Source organism: Somniosus microcephalus, chromosome 11 (genome assembly GCF_052327205.1).
Source record: "Somniosus microcephalus isolate GS21.2 chromosome 11, FLI_Smic_1.0, whole genome shotgun sequence".
In the NCBI taxonomy this organism is placed as follows: Eukaryota; Metazoa; Chordata; class Chondrichthyes; order Squaliformes; family Somniosidae; genus Somniosus; species Somniosus microcephalus.
The window spans coordinates 139370374-139389658 of record NC_140997.1 but is presented as its reverse complement, the minus strand read 5'-3'; the positions used below and the strand labels follow the sequence as shown (position 1 = coordinate 139389658).

The following is a 19285-nucleotide window of genomic DNA, read 5'->3' as shown; positions in this document are numbered from 1 at the left end:
AGTGAATAGTGGTGAAGCTATGATAGACCAGCGACCCATAACCTGCACTTGAACTTGGCGCGCTCGTGTTTTTATCCGACAAATTATTTTCAATTGATTTGAATTGTTAGATTGATGGAAGTAATGTTTCTGTGTGAACCTTATTGTGAAATTCCTATTTGAAAATTAGACCTTTTTTTGAAATACTTTTGTTAGGTCTGGCAAACTCCTATCCAAACAGTCCCCAGTAAAATTCCTACCTACGCCACTGGCTCACATGGTGCATTTAGTCACTTGGCTTGGATTTTTTAGCATATCGTGATCTTGTAATACTTTTCTACTGATCACATGACACTGTAATCTTCAACAACAACAACAACTTGTATTTATATAGCACCTTTAACGTAGTAAAACGTTCCAAGGCGCTTCACAGGAGTATTTTAAGACACAAAATTTGACACCGATCCACATAAGGATAAAATAGGGCAGGTGACCAAAAGCTTGGTCAAAGAGGTAGGTTTTAAGGAGTGTCTTAAAGGAGGAAAGAGAGGTAGCGAGGCCTACAGGTTTAGGCAGGGAATTCCAGAGCTCAGGGCCTAGGCAACAGAAGGCACGGCCACCAAAGGTTGAGCAATTATAATCAGGGATCCTCAAGAGGCCAGAATTAGAGGAGCACAGATACCTCGGTGGGTGGGGGGGAGGGGGGGTGGTTGTGGGGCTGGAGGAGATTACAGAGATAGGGAGGGGTGAGGCCATGGAGGGATTTGAAAACCAGGATGAGAATTTTGAAATCCTCCCATGGTTGGAGATATACGAGCTGCATGCACCGCTAACCAGTAATGCAGCCGAGGGGAAGATAATGCATTTTCTGGGGATGCAGCGATGTGTTGGGAGCCTCGCACGCTGGGCTCCATAGTTATTGGAGTGAGCTCCTGATCTTGTCCGTGCTGTCGCAGGGTAAGAGGAAAAAAAGCAGTGACCCACAAAGGCGCTCACAGATCTCTTCGCTTGGGGCGGTGCGGAGAGAAACTTAGCAGAACCAGTCCGCAGGAGACGAAACGGGTGCAATAGAATCCACGATAGGATAGAATGTACATGGACTGTGGGAGAAGAATAAATGGGTGATGTTGAATCCATGACAGGGTAGATCGTACCAGGCTGTGGAAGGAGATTAAACAGGTGCTGTACAGTTCATGATGGAGTGGACAGCACATTGTGAAAGGATTAGGTTAATGGGCCAAACAACCTTTTCTTGTTCTGTGCTTGGAATGGAAGCTTGTTAGGAGTTTTCTGGGCTGTTCCATCTGTTGAGAATAAGTGTGTAGTTAGGTGAAATTCATTGAAGAGAAAATACAATAAATTTGCAAAAAAAGAACATTTCAAGGTGTTAGCCTTGGTTCAGTGGTAGCACTCTTGTCTCTCGTAATCTAGGCTGACACTCCAGTGCAGTACTGAGGGAGTTGCTGCACTGTTGGAGGTGCCGTCTTTAGGATGAGACATTAAACCGAAGTCCCGTCTGTCGTCCTCAGGTGGATGTAAAAGCTCCCATGGCACTATTTCGAAGAAGAGCAGGGGAGTCCTGGCCAATATTGATCCCTCAACCAACACCACTAAATCAGATTATCTGCTCATTATCTCATTGCTGTTTGTGGGATCTTGCTGTGTGCAAATTGGCTGCCACGTTTCCTACATTACAACAGTGACTGCACTTCAAAAGTACTTCATTGGTTGTAAAGCGGTTTGGGATGTCCTTAGGTCATGGAAGATGCTATATAAATGCAAGTCTTTCTTCCTTTTCTTTTGGAAAGTAGTAAAATATCCCAAGGCGCTTCACAGGAACGTTATCAGACAAAATTTGACATTGAGCCAGATAAGGAGCTATTAGGACAGGTGACCATCACAGGTAGCTTTTAAGGAGCATCTTAAAGGAGGAGTGAGAGGTAGAGCAGTTTAGAGTGGGAATTCCAGACCTACAGGTCTAGGTAGCTGAGTGCATGGCCGCGAATGGCGGGGCGAAGAAAATTGGGGCTGCACTAGTGGCCTTAAGCTAATCCAAAACTGAAGGTACAGTAGCCTAGTGACTAAAGTACTGGACTAGCAATCTGGAGGTTGAGTGTTAAAATCCCAACATCCCAAGAACAAATAATATAAATAGAAAACTCTGATGTCCATATCCTATCCTGCACCAAGTCCTCACCCATTGTCCATGTCCTCACTGACCTAAATTGGCTCCCGATCTCGCTGTGCCTCAAGTTTAAAAGTGACAGCCTGCAGCTTTCTGTGCCGGTGAGATTTCTAACTGAGTCTGTGTAGAAGGACTCGGGTTAGAAGTAAGACTGTCGGTGTTTGACAGCTTCAAACAGCTGTGAAACGCTGATATTTCATCTGTCAAAAGGTCTTGACAGATGAAATTTCAATCTGTGATGTCACCTGTTGCTGGGTGGCCCTTAATGGGCCTGCTAAGCCCGCTGGGCGGGCTCAACAAGGTCAATTAAGTCTAAATCGCGTGGGTTGGCTAGAACTCGATGGAGGCGGGACTACAACCCCAAAAGTTGTAGCCCTGCCTCCTCAATGAAAATCCAGCCCTAAGAATCTAGAAATGCTGGAAGAAAGATATCCTCTTGCTTAAGTCAAGTAAGGTCATGTGAAGCTTGGCATGTTCTTTACTTTGTATTATTATACATTAGTAAATTGTGTTGATCGAATTAAGTGAGTCCAATCATAAGTGCTGTTCTGTATATTCACCTCGTTGTGAAAGAAAACAACTATCAATTCATATCAAACCATGTCACACCAAGTGGTTGTTCGATTGGTCTTTGGAGAGATTGAAGAAGTACACATGCGACAGACACAAATATCCTGTTCAGGTCACAAGGGAGTACTATTGTTACATCCCTAGGTTACACTATCATAACAGTAGCTTTAGGACTGTGTGAGTCAACTCCCGTAAAAGTGAAATGCTCAGATCACTTATGGAAACAATTGGCGCTACTGAACCAGAGATGGAATCTACGGCAGACCTGAATTCGTTACAGTCCACAACACAAAAGTGTCCCTAAATTGGCTGTCTTGTTCAGACACACCACAGGATGCCCCACAGGGAATGGAAAAATGTCACACTAGCTCAGCAAGGTGTGCTCTTCCGAGACTGGTGCTGAGACACCTTGGGCTCTGCATCTATGCTATGCTACAGCTGACCTGGGAGTGTTTGATGTGACAGTGTAGAGGGAGCTTTACTCTGTATCTAATCCGTGCTGTACCTGTCCTGGGAGTGTTTGATGGGACAGTGTAAAGGGAGCTTTACTCTGTATCTAACCCGTGCTGTACCTGCCCTGGGAGTGTTTGATGGGACAGTGTAGAGTGAGCTTTACTCTGTATCTAACCCGTGCTGTACCTGCCCTGGGAGTGTTTGATGGGACAGTGTAGAGGGAGCTTTACTCTGTATCTAACCCGTGCTGTACCTGCCCTGGGAGTGTTTGATGGGACAGTGTAGAGGGAGCTTTACTCTGTATCTAACCCATGCTGTACCTGCCCTGGGAGTGTTTGATGGGACAGTGTAGAGGGAGCTTTACTCTCTATCTAACCCGTGCTGTACCTGCCCTGGGAGTGTTTGATGGGACAGTGTAGAAAGAGCTTTACTCTGTATCTAACCCGTGCTGTACCTGACCTGGGAGCAATTGATGGGGTAGTTTAGAGGGAGTTTTACTGTGCATCTCACCTGTGTTATCCTTGGCCTGGGAGTGATTGGTGCTGACACTGGGTGCCTGAAATGGGAAGTGTTGCATTTCCCAGCACTGACATCCCTCACCTTAATATCTGGGAACCACGTAGCTTCCTGCATTCCCGATTTCATGTGTATCCTCGGCAGGTTAGAACGGCTTTCTCCACTGCATTTAAACCTGCAGCTGGTAATAGGTAAACTAAGTCAAGGTTGCAATCGGTTTGATAACTGGTGATCAAATATGCGCTGCAGTCACCCAATCTTCTTCACAATGGTAAATGGAAGGCGTGTAACATTGCGATCACTCGGCAAGCTGGACTGGATGATTGCAGATGGACAGTGACAGATTCTATGAAGCTGCACTGACTGATAGTGAGATGCTTGTAATTCCAAGCCATGCTGCATCAAATCAAGGGCAGTATACCTCATTCTCCCAATGCACAGGAGATAATCTAAGCACTGAAAGGGAGCAGGCAAGGTTAAATTGTCTGTATTGTTCACAAACATTTACTTTTGCTATTTGTGGTGCTGTAGGCAGCAACATTTTACAGTGAGGTTCAATGTAAAGACCTGGAAGCCGTGTGTGAATCAGTAAATCATTGGGCTCCACTTACATTATTATGTAACATATAAATTGTACCTACATTTCACCCACTGCATTCCTGTCTCACAGCTGTAGTTAATGGGGCTGAATATCACTCGAATCCATACCCATATCCATATTTACTAACGACCAATTCAGTTCTGTTTTTACCTGCTGGCTCCATGTCTATATTGAGTGATTTGTTTATCTCTGTCTATCTTTATCTACCTGTTTTAGATGGATAGAGAGAGCTAGGGAAAGATAGATAGAAAGGGAGGTTGATAAATAGATACGTAGGTAGGTAGGTAGATACGTAGGTAGATGAAGACCTATAGCCAGTGTTGAAGAAAGTAGGAGGGAAAGTAAGTCTGCAAGTACTGAGCAATGGCACCATACTTGGGTTTTTAAAAGCCCGTCAATTGGAGGAGGAGATATTTTAATACATTTTAGGCCTTTATCGAAGACCCTGGCACATTGATCCCTACCTGTGTTGAGCATGAGGATGATTTGAGTTTTCGAGTGTTGGGGGTTAGTCTCCAGTCTCCTGAGGATGCTGTGCCTAAGTAGCTGTGTTGTATTGTATTGGTTTACTGGGGAAAGGGAGGACTTTCTGAACTGCAACGTGGAGTATTGAGTGAAACCGTCAATGATAATGACTCTTCTCTGAGACTTGTCTCTTTACAAATGTCCTCTTAACTCCTAGGAAAGACCAACATCTCCTCTCCCCGGTGAACTGCTGGTACCTGGTCCTCAACCAGACACGCCGAGAGAGCAAGGACCACGCGACCCTCAACGACATCTACACAAACAACGTCATTGTCCGCCTGACCCAGATCAGTGAGGATGTGATCAGGCTCTTCAAAAAGGTCAGCTTAAACTGTTGGTGGTTAAAGATAGGACAATTATTTTACAGTAATTATTTGTAATAATTTGGTTCACAAAATTCTGCAACAGTTTCTTGATACAGAAATCCCCCCAGAATGTCACCTTAACATGCCGAGTCCTGACTTTCTACCACTAGGTGTCACTGTTGCACTCAGTCAAAGAATGTCTTGCTGTGTATGCTGGTGACATCTAGAGGCCGAGTAGAGAAACTGCACCAATTACACTGTTACACTGGGTGCAAAGGGGACTTGGTGGCTTGACAGCTCCATTTTACCCTGAAGGTTTCGCCCAACCCCAGCTAGGAGCCAGTGGATGTCTTTATCGCTGGGTGTGGGTTGTAACAAATGTCTCGTGGCTGGGTGCAAGTGAACGAACATACAGTACATCTACGATAGCCTGCCATGTTGAAGCTAGTCAATGCTGAATGCAATGAGCAGAGGGCAAGAGTATCGGATGTGAGTGTAAGCAATGGGAACTCTGCAATATGCACAAATGATGGTGGCCATTATTGGGAGGCCAGCTAAGTCATAGTGATCTTTGTGAGGGGTGAAATAATCACTTGTGTATTGTATAATTAGATATATTAGGAGGCAGCTGACACTAGAGCTTTTCTCAGCCAGGGAATAATCAATTTCCGGCCCAGATCGGGGCACATCTTCCGCCCTCTGATTCCTCACGTCAAAGTAGTATGTTGGCCGGGGGGGGGGGGGGCCGTGGAGAGGAAGGAGAAACTTCGGGGTTTCCTTATACTCAAGGTTGAGATCGATAGATTTTTGGACTCTAAGGGAATCAAGAGATATGGCGATCGGGTGGGAAAGTGGAGCTGTGTTCGAAGATCAACCATGATCTTATTGAATAGCGAAGCAGTCTCGAGGAGCTGAGTGGCCTACTCCTGCTCCTATTTCTTATGTTCTTACCTCAGGAATTCAGTCCTTTCCGGCCTTCGGAAGGTTGAGAGCTGGCGTGACTCCCTTTGAGCCCTTTTGACAGGTTCCAAAACTTGCTGAGACTAAGGCAATTGATAATGGCGCATCAGGAGGCAGAGTGGCTCTTTGCACAAAGTTACATTTTATATTCAGGAAAAGTGGCTCTGGGCAGCTCTGCCTTAAAAGGCTGGATCTGAGGGGGAATGGCAGCCACTGCTGAGGCTCCCTGCGACCCTGCAAATGTCCTCGTCCCTGGGATTTGGGACAGGGTCTCCACCCTGGGGTTAGGACAAGTGGCGATGGGGGGACGGTGTTCCGTTCTGCCGTGATTCTACCCTGGTGGCACCGTCCCCCAGGAATTTTGGGCCCATTTCACACCGTTCCAAGTCCCATGTCTGACTTTGAGCAACCCAGTGGATTAAGGAGAACAAGTGAGTTTGAGGAGGTTGCGCCATTTTAACGGGCAGGGTGAGGATCCACGGCCTTCTCTTCCCCCTTCTTTTCATCTGTAAGTGGTGCAGTGATGCTCTTCTGTCTCTAGGTGTCTCTACCAGGCACTGTAGGCCTGACCTATTGTAGGATTTGCTTGACTGTGCTCCTGGCGTCTTGTTACCCAGAGCAGTTCTATTGCATGAGCCAACTATAACGCTCTAGCTTACCCACTCAGGTGGTGTTAGAATTGGTCTATTTAGAATAAAAGAAAGAACTTGCATTTCTATAGCGCCTTTCACCACCTCCGGACGTCCCAAAGTGCTTCACAGTCAATGAAGTACTTCAAGTGTCGTCACTGTTGTAATGTAGGAAACACAGCAACCAATTTGCGCACAGCAAGGCCCCACAAACAACAATTAAATAAATGACCAAGTAATCTGTTTCAGTGATGTTGGTTGAGATATACATATTGGCCAGGACTCCTCTGCTCTTCTAAATAGTGCCCCGAGATATTTTACATCCACCTGAGAGGGCATATGGGGCCTCGGTTTAACGTCTCATCTGAAAGACGGCACCTCTGACAGTTCAGCTCCCCCTCAGTGCTGCACTGGATTGTCAGCCTGGATTATGTGCTCAAGTCTCTGGAGTGGGTCTTGATCCCACGACCTTCCGACTCAGAGGCCAGGGGAAGTTGCCACTGAACCACGGCTGACATTTGGCTTCTTAGTTCCTATGCCCATTTGCGGCAGAGAGTTTAATGGGCAAAAAACATGCAAAGGATACTTGGGTGAAGTGCTGACAGCTTCTAGTGTCAAGCGCCCGTTGCCCTGCCAAGTGTCAGCAGTGTTGTTTCATCTCCTCTCCTGTATGTCTCAGTGCTGTTGGCGGCACAGCTTGATGCTACCCACATCATCGGGCCTAACGAGATGTGTGCCCCCAGGCGACATCTCATTAATTGGATGAAGTGGCATGGTTGATGGGCACCTGTGCTTTAAAGCTTTTCATTAACCATTTGTTATATTTATTTTTGCCGTCTCTGTTAAAGGGGCAGGGAGTCACTGAAATTTGGGCCGGGGGGGTGCGATGGGCAAACAGATCATGATTTTCGGACAAGTAATGAGCCCATCAGCAAGATTATAGGGTGGGGGAGGGGGTGAACCCTAATCACTGCCGGCCGGGAGCCTAAGAGGGCACAGCAAACGTTCTGGCACTAAGCTGCTCACAATTATCCAACCAAAATATATACCAACATAACGTGTATATATAATGTCCCAAGCTGATTCACACAGGTCACCTGGGAAAGGTATTAGGAAGGGTGACCTTAAAAAAAAAAAAAAAAAAAAAAAGCTTGTTCAGGTAAGGAGGTGGGTTTTAAGGAGGAGAGGGTGGTGGGGGAATGGAGGGATTTTGGCAGAGAATTCCAAGTGTGGGGCCTAGGCTGGGTCACCAAAGGTGGGGCAATGGAGGGATGTACAAGAGTCAGGGAAATGGAGGGATTGGGGAGCATATAGGGCTAGAGGGGGATGTAGAGATAGGATGGGGCACGGTCATGGCAGGATTTAAAGATGAGGATGAGGATTTTAAAAATGATTGGTGTGCTCTTGGTAAGTGTGGGTCCCTCCGCCCCCAAGCACTGTGAATTAGGAAAATGACACTTTTGTGCTGAAAGGTCTCCTATTTTCCCACATTGCAAAAGTATTTCATTGCCGTAAAGCACTTTGAGACGTCCGGTGGTCGTGAAAGACGCTATATAAATGCAAGTCTTTCTTTCTTTCTTTCTTCGTTTTTTCTTCCTCCTGTTCCTGAAAAGGCAGACTATTAATGGGCACAGTTGCACAGGAGCGAACTGACCTCCAGTATCTCAGCCAAATGGTTATTCATAAGGTTTAAGTCTGCACAGTGAGGCTTTGCAGCCTATTCGACCATGACATGCAACACGGTTCTGCCTGACCATATCCTCACCTGTCACCTGCAAATTTTCCAGATAGAATCAGCAGATAGCGATCTGCCCTCCCCTCCCCCACCTCCCCCCCCCCCACCCCAAAAAATCACTCCAAGGACTGAAATCTTCTCAATTTGCTTTCCCTTTCTACTCAGTTGCCTGCACACCATCCCCCCAGCACCGCCAGCATTACAGTGTTACAAGTCATGAGGATCGCGCGGAGTAGCTATCCCTGGTATCTTTGTAAAGCATTCTTATTCTCCCTCCTTCCCACAATGTTTTTTAAAATTTGTTCCTGGGATGTGAGCGTCACTGGCAAGGTCAGCATTTATTGCCCATCCCTAATTGCCCTTGAGAAGGTGGTGGTGAGCCGCCTTCTTGAACCGCTGCAGTCCGTGTGGTGAAGGTGCTCCCATGGTGCTGTTAGGGAGGGAGTTCCAGGATTTTGACCCAGCGACGATGAAGGATCGGCGATATATTTCTAAGTCAGGATGAAGTGTGACTTGGAGGGGAACTTGCAGGTGATGGTGTTCCCATGTGCCTGCTACCCTTGTCCTAGGTGGAAGAGGTCGCGGGTTTGAGAGGTGCTGTCGAAGAAGCCTTGGCGAGTTGCTGCAATGCATCTTTTAGATAGTACACACTGCAGCCACGGTACGCCGGTGGTGGAGGGAGTGAATGTTAAAGGTGGTGGATTGGGTGCCAATCAAGCGGGCTGCTTTGTCCTGGATGGTGTTGAGCTTCTTGAGTGTTGTTGGAGCTGCACTCATCCAGGCAAGTAGAGAGTATTCCATCACACTCCTGACTTGTAGATGGTGAAAAGGCTTTGGGGAGTCGGGAGGTTAGACACTTGCCGCAGAATACCCAGCCTCTGACCTGCTCTTGTTGCCACAGTATTTATGTGACTGGTCCAGTTAAGTTTCTGGTCAATGGTGACCCCCCAGGGTGTTGATGGTGGGGGATTCGGCAAAATGTCCCCAGGAGTTTCTCTGTGACCGAGATCAGGAACCCATCGTTGGAAAATGTGCAAACCCAACTTCCTGTTGAACTGCATTTTTGTTCTGAAGCGTTCTGCGGCTGCACTGAACATCCATTTACAGCAGATTTTACAACACATAGATTTGCAGGGTGTGGGACAAGAGTGAGGTTTCTCGGTTTCTGCTCAGCCAAAGCTCAAAAGAAGCCAGGTTCCCTCCCCCTTCTAACCGTCTGACTGTTTACATATTGTTGCTGTCATCGGATTTGCTGTTTATTGTACACATACAGGTGAGTGAGGACAGCGCTGGGGATTGAAGCACTTTCTATTATTCGCACCTGATGTCAACAACAAACACTCCCAGGGCAGGTCCGGCATGGGTTAGATACGGAGTAAAGCTCCCTCCACACTGTCCCATCAAACAATCCCAGGGCAGGTATAGCACGGGTTAGATACAGAGTAAAGCTCCCTCTACACTGTCCCATCAAACACTCCCAGGGCAGGTACAGCACGGGTTCGATAGAGAGTGAAGGTCCCTCTACACTGTCCCATCAAACACTCCCAGGGCAGGGACAGCACGAGTCAGATACAGAGTAAAGGTCCCCCTACACTCTCCCATCAAACACTCCCACGGCAGGTACAGCACGAGTTAGATACAGAGTAAAACTCCCTCTACACTGTCCCATCAAACAATCCCAGGGCAGGTACAGCATGGGTTCGATACAGAGTAAAGCTCCCTCTACACTGTCCCATCAAACACTCCCAGGGCAGGTACAGAACAGGTTAGATACAGAGTAAAGCTCCCTCTACACTGTCCCATCAACCACTCCCAGGGCAGGTACAGCACGGGTTAGATACAGAGTAAAGCTCCCTCTACACTGTCCCATCAACCACTCCCAGGGCAGGTACAGCGCGAGTTAGATACAGAGTAAAGCTCCCTCTGCACTGTACCATCACATACTCCCAGGGCAGCTACAGCGTGGGTTAGATACAGAGTAAAGCTCCTTCTTCATTGTCACATCAAACAATCCCAGGGCAGATACAGCACGGGTTAGAATTACAAAATAAAGCTCCCTCTACGCTGTCCTAACAACACGCAATATGTTTCCGTCCGAATCTCAGAAGATTTCTCTTATTGTGTGACATTGTCTATTTCCCATACCTGCCATCTTAATTGCTTGAGACTGGTAACTGGATGTCAGTCGATGCGGAGTGATCGATTTTGTGTTGTGGGTTGATGCCCACTGGGTACCGAGCTGAAACTGGTCAAATCCATTTCACATAGGACCCTTACAGCAGGGAACAGGCAAAGGGGAGCGAGAGAGGGGGAATGATGGAGAGGAGACGTTCCTCACAGGAATCTGAGCTGAATTTAATCTCCGGTCAAACCTAGCACTAATATCCCTCACCTTGAGCACAATATTGGAAGGTAATCAGCCTTAGGCCATCAGCAACCCCACCGCTGCTGCATCTGTGACACAACAACAGATGAGGCTGCTGCTTCCCCCTTGACTACAGCGCTCTTTATTGTTGATTTTCAGCTTTACCTATTTCATTGCAGATGACTGAGCACCATCAGGGTCACCATTAATTTGCTACTCTGCCTTTCAAATAACATACTTTTCAAACTACTGTAGTTCCTCATTTAAAGCTGTGTCGTCTGCTGAATTTATTTTGGCAAGTTTTAAGGCAGCGCTCGCAAATGCTTGACGTAACTGTCTCGTTCAGGCTAAGCTCCATTGTGTGACATCGCCATAGCAAAAGCAACTTCGGGCTCAGTCCTTTCAAACACCGTGAAGAAAGCGAGTTGGTGAATTGCATCGTCCCATGTGGTACTGAGGCAGACAGACCAGGAAGGGTCCATCCTCCGTCAGTGCTGACTTAGCTGAGGAAATGTTGCAGCAAGGATGGGAAGTTGCTTGACGGGCAGGAAACAGAGCATACGGGTAAGCGGGTATTGCTCAGAACAGGAAAGGATTGGAAGTGGTGCACCCCAGGGCTCCATGCTGGGTCCATTTGTTCTCGGTGTATATCGATGGATTAAGGCAGTGCTCGCAAATCCTTAATGCAACTGATGCAAATCGATTGGGGGAGTGGTGGACAGTCAATACTGAGGAGGACTGCAACAAATTACAAGAAGACATTAATAAGCTTGCAGAATGGGCATATAATTGGCAAATGAATGTCAACACAGATGAATGTGAGGTATTACATTTTGGTAAGAAAAATAAGGAGGTCACGTATTACTTGGAAAATATGAATCTAAGTGGGATAGTGGAGCCAAGTAATCTGGGAGTACAAATACCCAAATCACTAAAAGTAGCGACGCGGGTTAATAAGGCCATTAAAAAAAAAGCAAACCAAGCACTAGGGTTTATTTCTAGAGAGATAGAGTTGAAAAGTAGGAAAGTTATGCTAAACTTGTATTGAACCTTGGTTAGACCGCACTTGGAGTACTGTGTACAATTCTGGTCGCCATATTATAAAAAGAATATAGAGGCACTGGAGAGGGTGCAAAAATGATTTACAAGGATGATACCAGAATTGTGAGGTTATACCCATCAGGAAAGGATAAGCAGGCTGGGTCTCTTTTCTCTTGAAAACCTAATAGAGGTCTTTAAAATTATGAAAGGTTTTGATAGAGTGAATAAAGAGAGAGTTTTTCCACTTGTGGGGAAGAGCAAAGGAAGAGGCCATCAATATAAGATGGTCACCAAGAAATCCAATAGGAAATTCAGAAGAAACTACTTTATCCAGAGAGTGGTGAGAATGTGGAACTCGCTATCACAGGGAGTGGTTGAAGCAAATAGTATAGATGCATTTAAGGGGAGGTTAGATAAGCATATGAGTGAGAAGAGAATAGAGGGTTATGCTGATAGAGTTAGATGAGGAAGGATGGGAGGAGGCTCAAGTGGAACATAAACGCCGGCATGGACTGGTTGTGTCGAATGGCCTGTTTCTGTGCCGTATATCCTATGTAACTCAATGTAATTCTATGATTTGGACTTCGGCACAGGGAGCACAATCTCAAAATGTGCTGACAACACAAAAGTGGCTAACAGTGAGGACTGTGAAAGAGTTCAGGAAGATGTAGTCAGGTTGGTGGAATGGGCAGACAGGTGGCAGATGCAATTTAATTTGAATGTGTGAGTTAATACATTTTGGCAGAAGAAAAAGAATGGGGGTATTCAATCAATGGGAAGATTGTGCATGAGCAGAGACCCCCAGGGGATCAAATACATAATTCCCTGAACGTGCGAGTGCCAATAGATAAGATCATAAAAATGCCAAGAGCACATTGGGTTTTATAAATAGATGCATAAGGTAAAGAAGTAATACATTTATACAGAACATTGGGTAGGCCACAGCTAGACTACTGTGTGCAGTTTTGGGCTCCCCATTATAGAAAGGATATTAAAGCCATTAGTGAGTGTACAGCGTTGATTCACCAGGATGATGCCAGGGATGTGAAACTATACTTATGAGGAGAGACTTGAGATACAGGGACTATTTCCACTGCAGCAGAGAAGGCTAAGAGGAGATTTGATGGAGATATTTAAAATAATGAAAGGTTTTGATAGTGAATACGGAAGGACTATTTCCTCTGGTTTTGGAGTCAGTGATGAGGAGGTCATCAATTTAAGGTCATCACTAAGAGTGAGGAGAGAGGAGAAATTTCTTTACACTAAGGATTTTTCAAGCATGGAATGCTTTGCCACAGAGGACGGATGTGCAAAGACCATTGTATTTTTAAGGGAAAATTGGATACAGAGAAAGATAGAGTGCAGGGCAGTGGGATTAGCTTAAGGTTGTGTGAGCAGATTCAGCACAGAGATGATGGCCAAATGGCTTCCTTCTACGCTGTAAACCTCTCAATGGCGGGCAGGGGCGGTGGGGGGGGGGTTGCAGTTAAGCTTCTGCGATGGGTCTCTGTGCTCCTGGGCTATGGAAAGGAATGAAAATTCCAGTCAGTGTTCCTATTCCTAGTCACTATCTGGTGATGCCGACTGAAAAATGAGCCTGTGTGAGAGTCGGGTGAGGACTGGCAATCAGCTGTGATGCTCCCTGTGTCAACATTCACTGTCAGGACTCAAGCATAGAGAATAGACACATAGGTGAAGTGCTGGAGAGTGGGTCTCTGCCCCAGCAAGCGTCGGTAACTTAAAGGGAGCTGGGGAGATTTCTGCTAAAAGATGAAATACAGAAGGAATTCCCTCACCATCCCCTCCCCCCACCCACATCCCCAGATTTCACTCGGTGCATCACTGGGCAGAATTTCAGCAGTGGTGATCTGGAGCCCAAGGGTAGCTCCTCACCGTTTCCATTCAGATACCACTGATTAATAGTGCAGAGAAATCTAGCTTGACATGCATATCAATTCTAAAGGATAAAAGAAAGAACGAACTTGAATTTATACTTCTTTACTCAGAGTGGTGAGAATGTGGAACTCGCTACCACATGGAGTGCTTAAGGCAAATAGTATAGATGCATTTAAGGGGAGGCTAGATAAGTACATGAGGGAGAAAGGAATAGATGGGTATGTTGATAGGTTGGGATGAAGAAGGGTGGGAGGAGGCTCGTGTGGAGCATAAACACTGGCACAGACTTGTTGGGCCGAATGGCCTGTTTCTGTGCTGTAAAATCCTATATTATATATAAGGCCAGTCACCTCCCCAGGACATCTCAAAATGCTTCACAGCCAATGAAGTGCTTCTAAAATGTAGTCACTGTTATAATGTAGGGAAAAATGGCAGCCAAATTGCGCACAGCAAGGTCCCATAGACAGCAATGCGATAAACAACCAGTTAATCTATTGTTGTGATGTTGGCCAGGACATCATGAGAACTCCCGTGCTCTTTTCCGAAATATGCCATACCATACATCTACCTGAGAGGGCAGATGGGGCCTTCGGTTTACCCATCCAATCAGGTTTGCATCCCTGCCACAGCAGCGAAACGGCCCTTTTCAAAGTCACAAATGACATCCTATGTGATTGTGACCATGGTAAACTATCCCTCCTCATCCTTCTTGACTTGTCTGCAGCCTTTGACATGGTTGAACACAACATCTTCCTCCAATACCTCTCCTCCATTGTCCAGCTCGGTGGGACTGCGCTCGCCTGGTTCCATTCCTATTTATCCCGACATAGCCAGAAAATTACCTGCAATGGCTTCTCTTCCCGTTCCCACACTGTTACCCCTGGAGTCCCCCAAGGATCTATCCTTACCCCCTCCTATTTCTCATCTGCATACTGCCCTCGGCGACATCATCCAAAAACATAATATCAGGTTCCACATGTACGCTGACGACATCCAGCCGTACCTCACCACCACCTCTCTCAACTCCTCCACTGTCTAATTTGTCACGCTGCTTGTCCGGCATCCAGTATTGGATGAGCAGAAATTTCTTCCAATTAAATATTGGGAAGACCAAAGCCATTGTTCTCGGTCCTCACCACAAACTCCGTTCCCTAGCCACTGACTCCACCCTGCTCCCAAGCCACTGTCTGAAGCTGACCCACACTGTTCGCAACCTTGGCGTCCTATTTGATCCTGAGATGAGCTTCTGACCCCATATCCTCTCCCTCACCAAGACCGCCTACTTCCACCTCTGGAACATCGCCCGACTCCACCCCTGCCTCAGCTCATCTGCTGCTGAAACCCCCATCCATGCCTGTAACCTCTAGACTCAACTATACCAATGCTATCCTGCCTGCCTCCTACCTTACCACCTTCGTAAACTTGAGCTCATCCACAACTCTGCTGCCCGTGTCCTAACTCGCACCAAGTCCCATTCACTCATCTCCCCTGTGCTCTCTGACCTACACTGGCTCCCGGTCCAACAACACCTTGATATTAAAATTCTCATCCTTGTTTTCAAATCCCTCCATGGTCGCACCCCTCCCTATCTCTGTAACCTCATCCAGTCCTACAACCCCCCGTGATCTCTGACCACCTCCAATTCTGGCCTCTTGCGCATCCCCAATTTTAATTGCTCCAACATTGCCGGCCGTGCCTTCAGCTGCCGAGGCACTAAGCTCTGGAATTCCCTCCCGAAACGTGTCTGCTTCTCTACCTGTCTTTCCTTCTTTAAAACGCTACTTAAAACCTACCTCTTTATCCTATTATCTCCTCATGTGGCTCAGTGTCAAATTTTGTTTGTGAAACGCTTTGGAATGTTTGCTACGATAAAGGCGCTATATAAATGCAAGTTGTTGTTGTCTCATCCAGAAAGCGGGGTCGGTGGAATTGCAGTACTGCGGTTCTGGCCCATCTCTCTCATTGCCCATGGCGTATTATACAGATCTCAGCTCATCTGTATTCATTCCCTGGCCCCACTCTACAATGTATTTTTGGTTGCCTGGCCTTGCATCGCGTGGACCTGGTTACTAGAGGAACATGGACAGTGTTAGTGCCCACTGCTCCTGGACCTGCCCTGTGGGAGAGATAGCAAAGACTGGCTAATGATCTTATTTTATTTTTTGAAGTATAAAATTCAGCCATGAGAATCGATTTGTACTGCAGACTGTAACAGTAATTTCCCCAGGTGGCAAACTCTATACCTCCCTTGGGCCAACTTGGCTGTGAATCTCACTTGGAAACTGAGGTGCTGCAAGCTTCAAATGTTTTTTGAATGTCTTTTTCAAATGATCTGGCTTTTAATGCCTCAGTTAGTGAAGGCAGTGAGTGACAGGGCTGTACAGACCTGGGAGGTCTCGGGTTCGATCCCCAGTCTGTGCTGAGCTAAGCAAGCTGAGCTACTGTGCAAGTGGACTGTACAGTAACGGGAGGGTCTCTGGTTCGATCACTGCCCTGGTCTGTGCTGAGCTCTGATCTCAGTCAGTGTGTGAGTGGACTGTACAGTCACGGGAGGGTCTTGGGTTCGATCACCACCCCGGTCTGTGCTGAGTTAAGCAAGCTGAGCTAGTCTGGGACGTCTCTGGTTCGATCACCGCCCCGGTCTGTGCTGAGCTCTGATCTCAGTTGGGCCCTTCAAATGGCCTCTGCACCTCTTGGCTTGGGAATGGCAAAGATTCAGACAGGGTTACAGCTCCTGGTCGCTATAGAAACATGGAAGATAGGAGCAGGAGTAGGCCATTCGGCCCCTTGAGCCTGCTCCGCCATTCAATGCGATCATGGCTGATCATCCAAATTCAGTACCCTGTCCCTGCTTTCTCCCCATATCCCTTGATCCTTTTAGCCTTAAGAAATATATCTAACTCCTTCTTGAATATATTAAATGAATTGGCCTCAACTGTCTTCTGTGGTAGAGAATTCCACGGGTTCACCACTCTCTGGGTGAAGAAATTCCTCCTCATCTCAGATCTAAATGGCTTATCCCTTATCCTTAGACTGTGACCCCTGGTTCTGGACTCCCCCGCCATCGGGAACAGCCTTCCTGCATCTAGTCTGTCTAGTCCTGTAAGAATGTTATAAGTTTCAATGAGATCCCCTCTCATTCTTCTAAACTCTAGCGAATATAAGCCTAATCGACCCAATCTCTCTTCATACGTCATTCCTGCCATCTGGTGGCTCCTGAAATAAACCGTGTGTGGATGTTGGCGTTGAGTGAGGAAAGGAGCTGGGTTGCCTGTGTTGCCCTCTGTGGATTAATAGCCTACTGTGGCGGTACCACCGGTTGTACCTTACATAAAGACACATAATTCCCTTTAACTTACTTTTGGGGCCGTTGCCCTTTTAACTTACCTGTTGGGGCCGTTGCCCCTTTAAGACGCGCCCTAGCGCGCTGACGTCATGTCACGTACGACGTGATGTGCGTGCGCCGGCACAGCCCGGCCTAGCGTCTTCGGCCTCAGCGGCCAGCCGACGGGAGCGACGCGATCTTCCGCTCCCGCGGCAAGCACCGGCACAGCCCAGCCTCCCGACTTCGGCCTCAACGGCCAGCGACGCAACAACGCGCATCAGGTGATGCCCTAAGCGCGGGAAACGCGAACAACGTGATGACATCACAACACAAACGCGATGACATCATCACGCTCCCCACAGGACTGCGAACTCAGTCCTCGTCGAGTCCCCGCTGGGACAAGACCTATACGATGGTGCTCCTACAGTCAGCCATCTTAGCTGCCATCTTACCTGATGTAATTAGTCTGTTCCTGTAAATAAACAACTTGTTAATAGTTCATCGAAGTCAAACTCTCTTATTTAGTGGCGATCTACACGAACCGCTACATTGGTGTCCCAACGACGTGAGTACGGGAGCTCATCAATTCCAACGCTACAATTGGTGAACCCGTATCCGTGAATGATTTTCACGGTAGCAACACGCGCCTGAACCTCATCTTCCCTCAAGACGACCAACGCACAACCGACGAACAACCAAAGAACAGCAACCGCCTAACAGCGATTCCACCAAAAGCGACCCCGTCTTTGCATACGTATCCGCAACGGAAGCGCAGCTTGGAGGTGAGCCCGTTTTTCATGAACGATCTCAGAGATAGAGCACGACCAACGGCAACCGTCGTCCACCAGCGCTACAATTGGTGGGTTTGTGAACGTCTTTCACAAATGAAGCACGCTATGGAAGCATCAGCCATTCCGCTGTCGCTACCGCAACCCAGGGAGCCACGGTCTCCCTCGTGCTTTATGAAGGTAGAAGCCCTGTTCGCTGAGAACATCGATGCGGCACAGACCACGCACGTGCTCACGGTCTCCGTATTCGACTCTTCTACCGCCACACGGATCGTCCGCCTCTACGTCCAAAGCAACAGCAAGTATACATCTCTCCAAGCGCGGGGTACAGCATGTTCGGGCCCACAAGATCGGAGCGCGCCCCGCGGGGATACCACGAGGACTCACCCCGTGAAACACGAGGACGCACTTCTCGCGCACGAGGACCCATCCCTCGCGAACCACGATGACCCATCCCTCATGCGAAACGACGACCCCTTCTCCGCCGACGACGCACCAGCCCTTCAGCCTGCTGGTTGTGTTACCTACTACACGATTCGGCGTGAACAAAAGCATGCCGCCCTCCCGGCTGTTTTCTCCTAAATCTACAACAGTTTCAAGTGTTGCCGCCCTCCAGGCAGAGTTTACCCCGCCCAAAAGCAACAACAACCTGGACCGTTGCCGCCCTTTCTCCAGTTTTCCCTTTAACAAACGCAAACGTCTACTGACGCTGCACACATCGAGGACGGGTCCAACGGGCATCCTGCGGGCGCGATCAGCCACGTGAAAGTTGCTGGCCTCACCGATCAATGATCAACGCAGCAACTGTTCACCCTCTGTTGTGTTATCGTCGTAGCATTATGGCATGCACCGTTCCGTGCGTTCCAGCCTCCCGAAGGTTTTGCTCACCTGTCGGCGAGTTCACCGACCTCGCCTGTCAAGTCCTTCTGGATCGCTCGTTTGGTGTTCCTACAGAGTTCGTCGGAACAAGGACTTGTTTCAACATCAACGGAGACATCGCCCGCGTCAGCCCAACCTGCCCGTCACTCTGACAAGGCCTACTGTTTCGCACGTCTCCACGGTCCTTCGCCTGACGGATACGTTTTATTCGCCACGACGCGCGTAAGGATCCGCTCACGAGCAGCATCTTCATACCTCACCTACCAAGTCGAGACAGCACGACCGCCGTGACCACCAGCTCGTCAGACCATCTCATTCTTGGACTTCCGTTAAAGCGAATTCTGGGGGGGCCCATGTGGCGGTACCACCGGTTGTACCTTACATAAAGACATATAATTCCCTTTAACTTACCTTTTGGGGCCGTTGCCCTTTTAACTTACCTGTTGGGGCCATTGCCCCTTTAAGACGCGCCCTAGCGCGCTGACGTCACGTCACGTACGACGTGATGTGCGTGCGCTGGCACAGCCCGGCCT

General features: G+C 47.8%; 1 protein-coding gene across 3 annotated transcripts in view; it reads left to right on the top strand.

Moving 5' to 3' along the window:
• Nucleotides 1-19285, top strand: part of srgap3 (SLIT-ROBO Rho GTPase activating protein 3) — a 438498-nt gene that overhangs the window by 222069 nt on the left and 197144 nt on the right. For all 3 annotated transcript variants that reach the window (XM_086001322.1, XM_086001321.1, XM_086001323.1), the window contains exon 3: nucleotides 4987-5149. In XM_086001322.1, the coding sequence (XP_085857448.1) occupies nucleotides 4987-5149 (163 nt within the window). The remainder of the gene's footprint in view (nucleotides 1-4986; nucleotides 5150-19285) is intronic.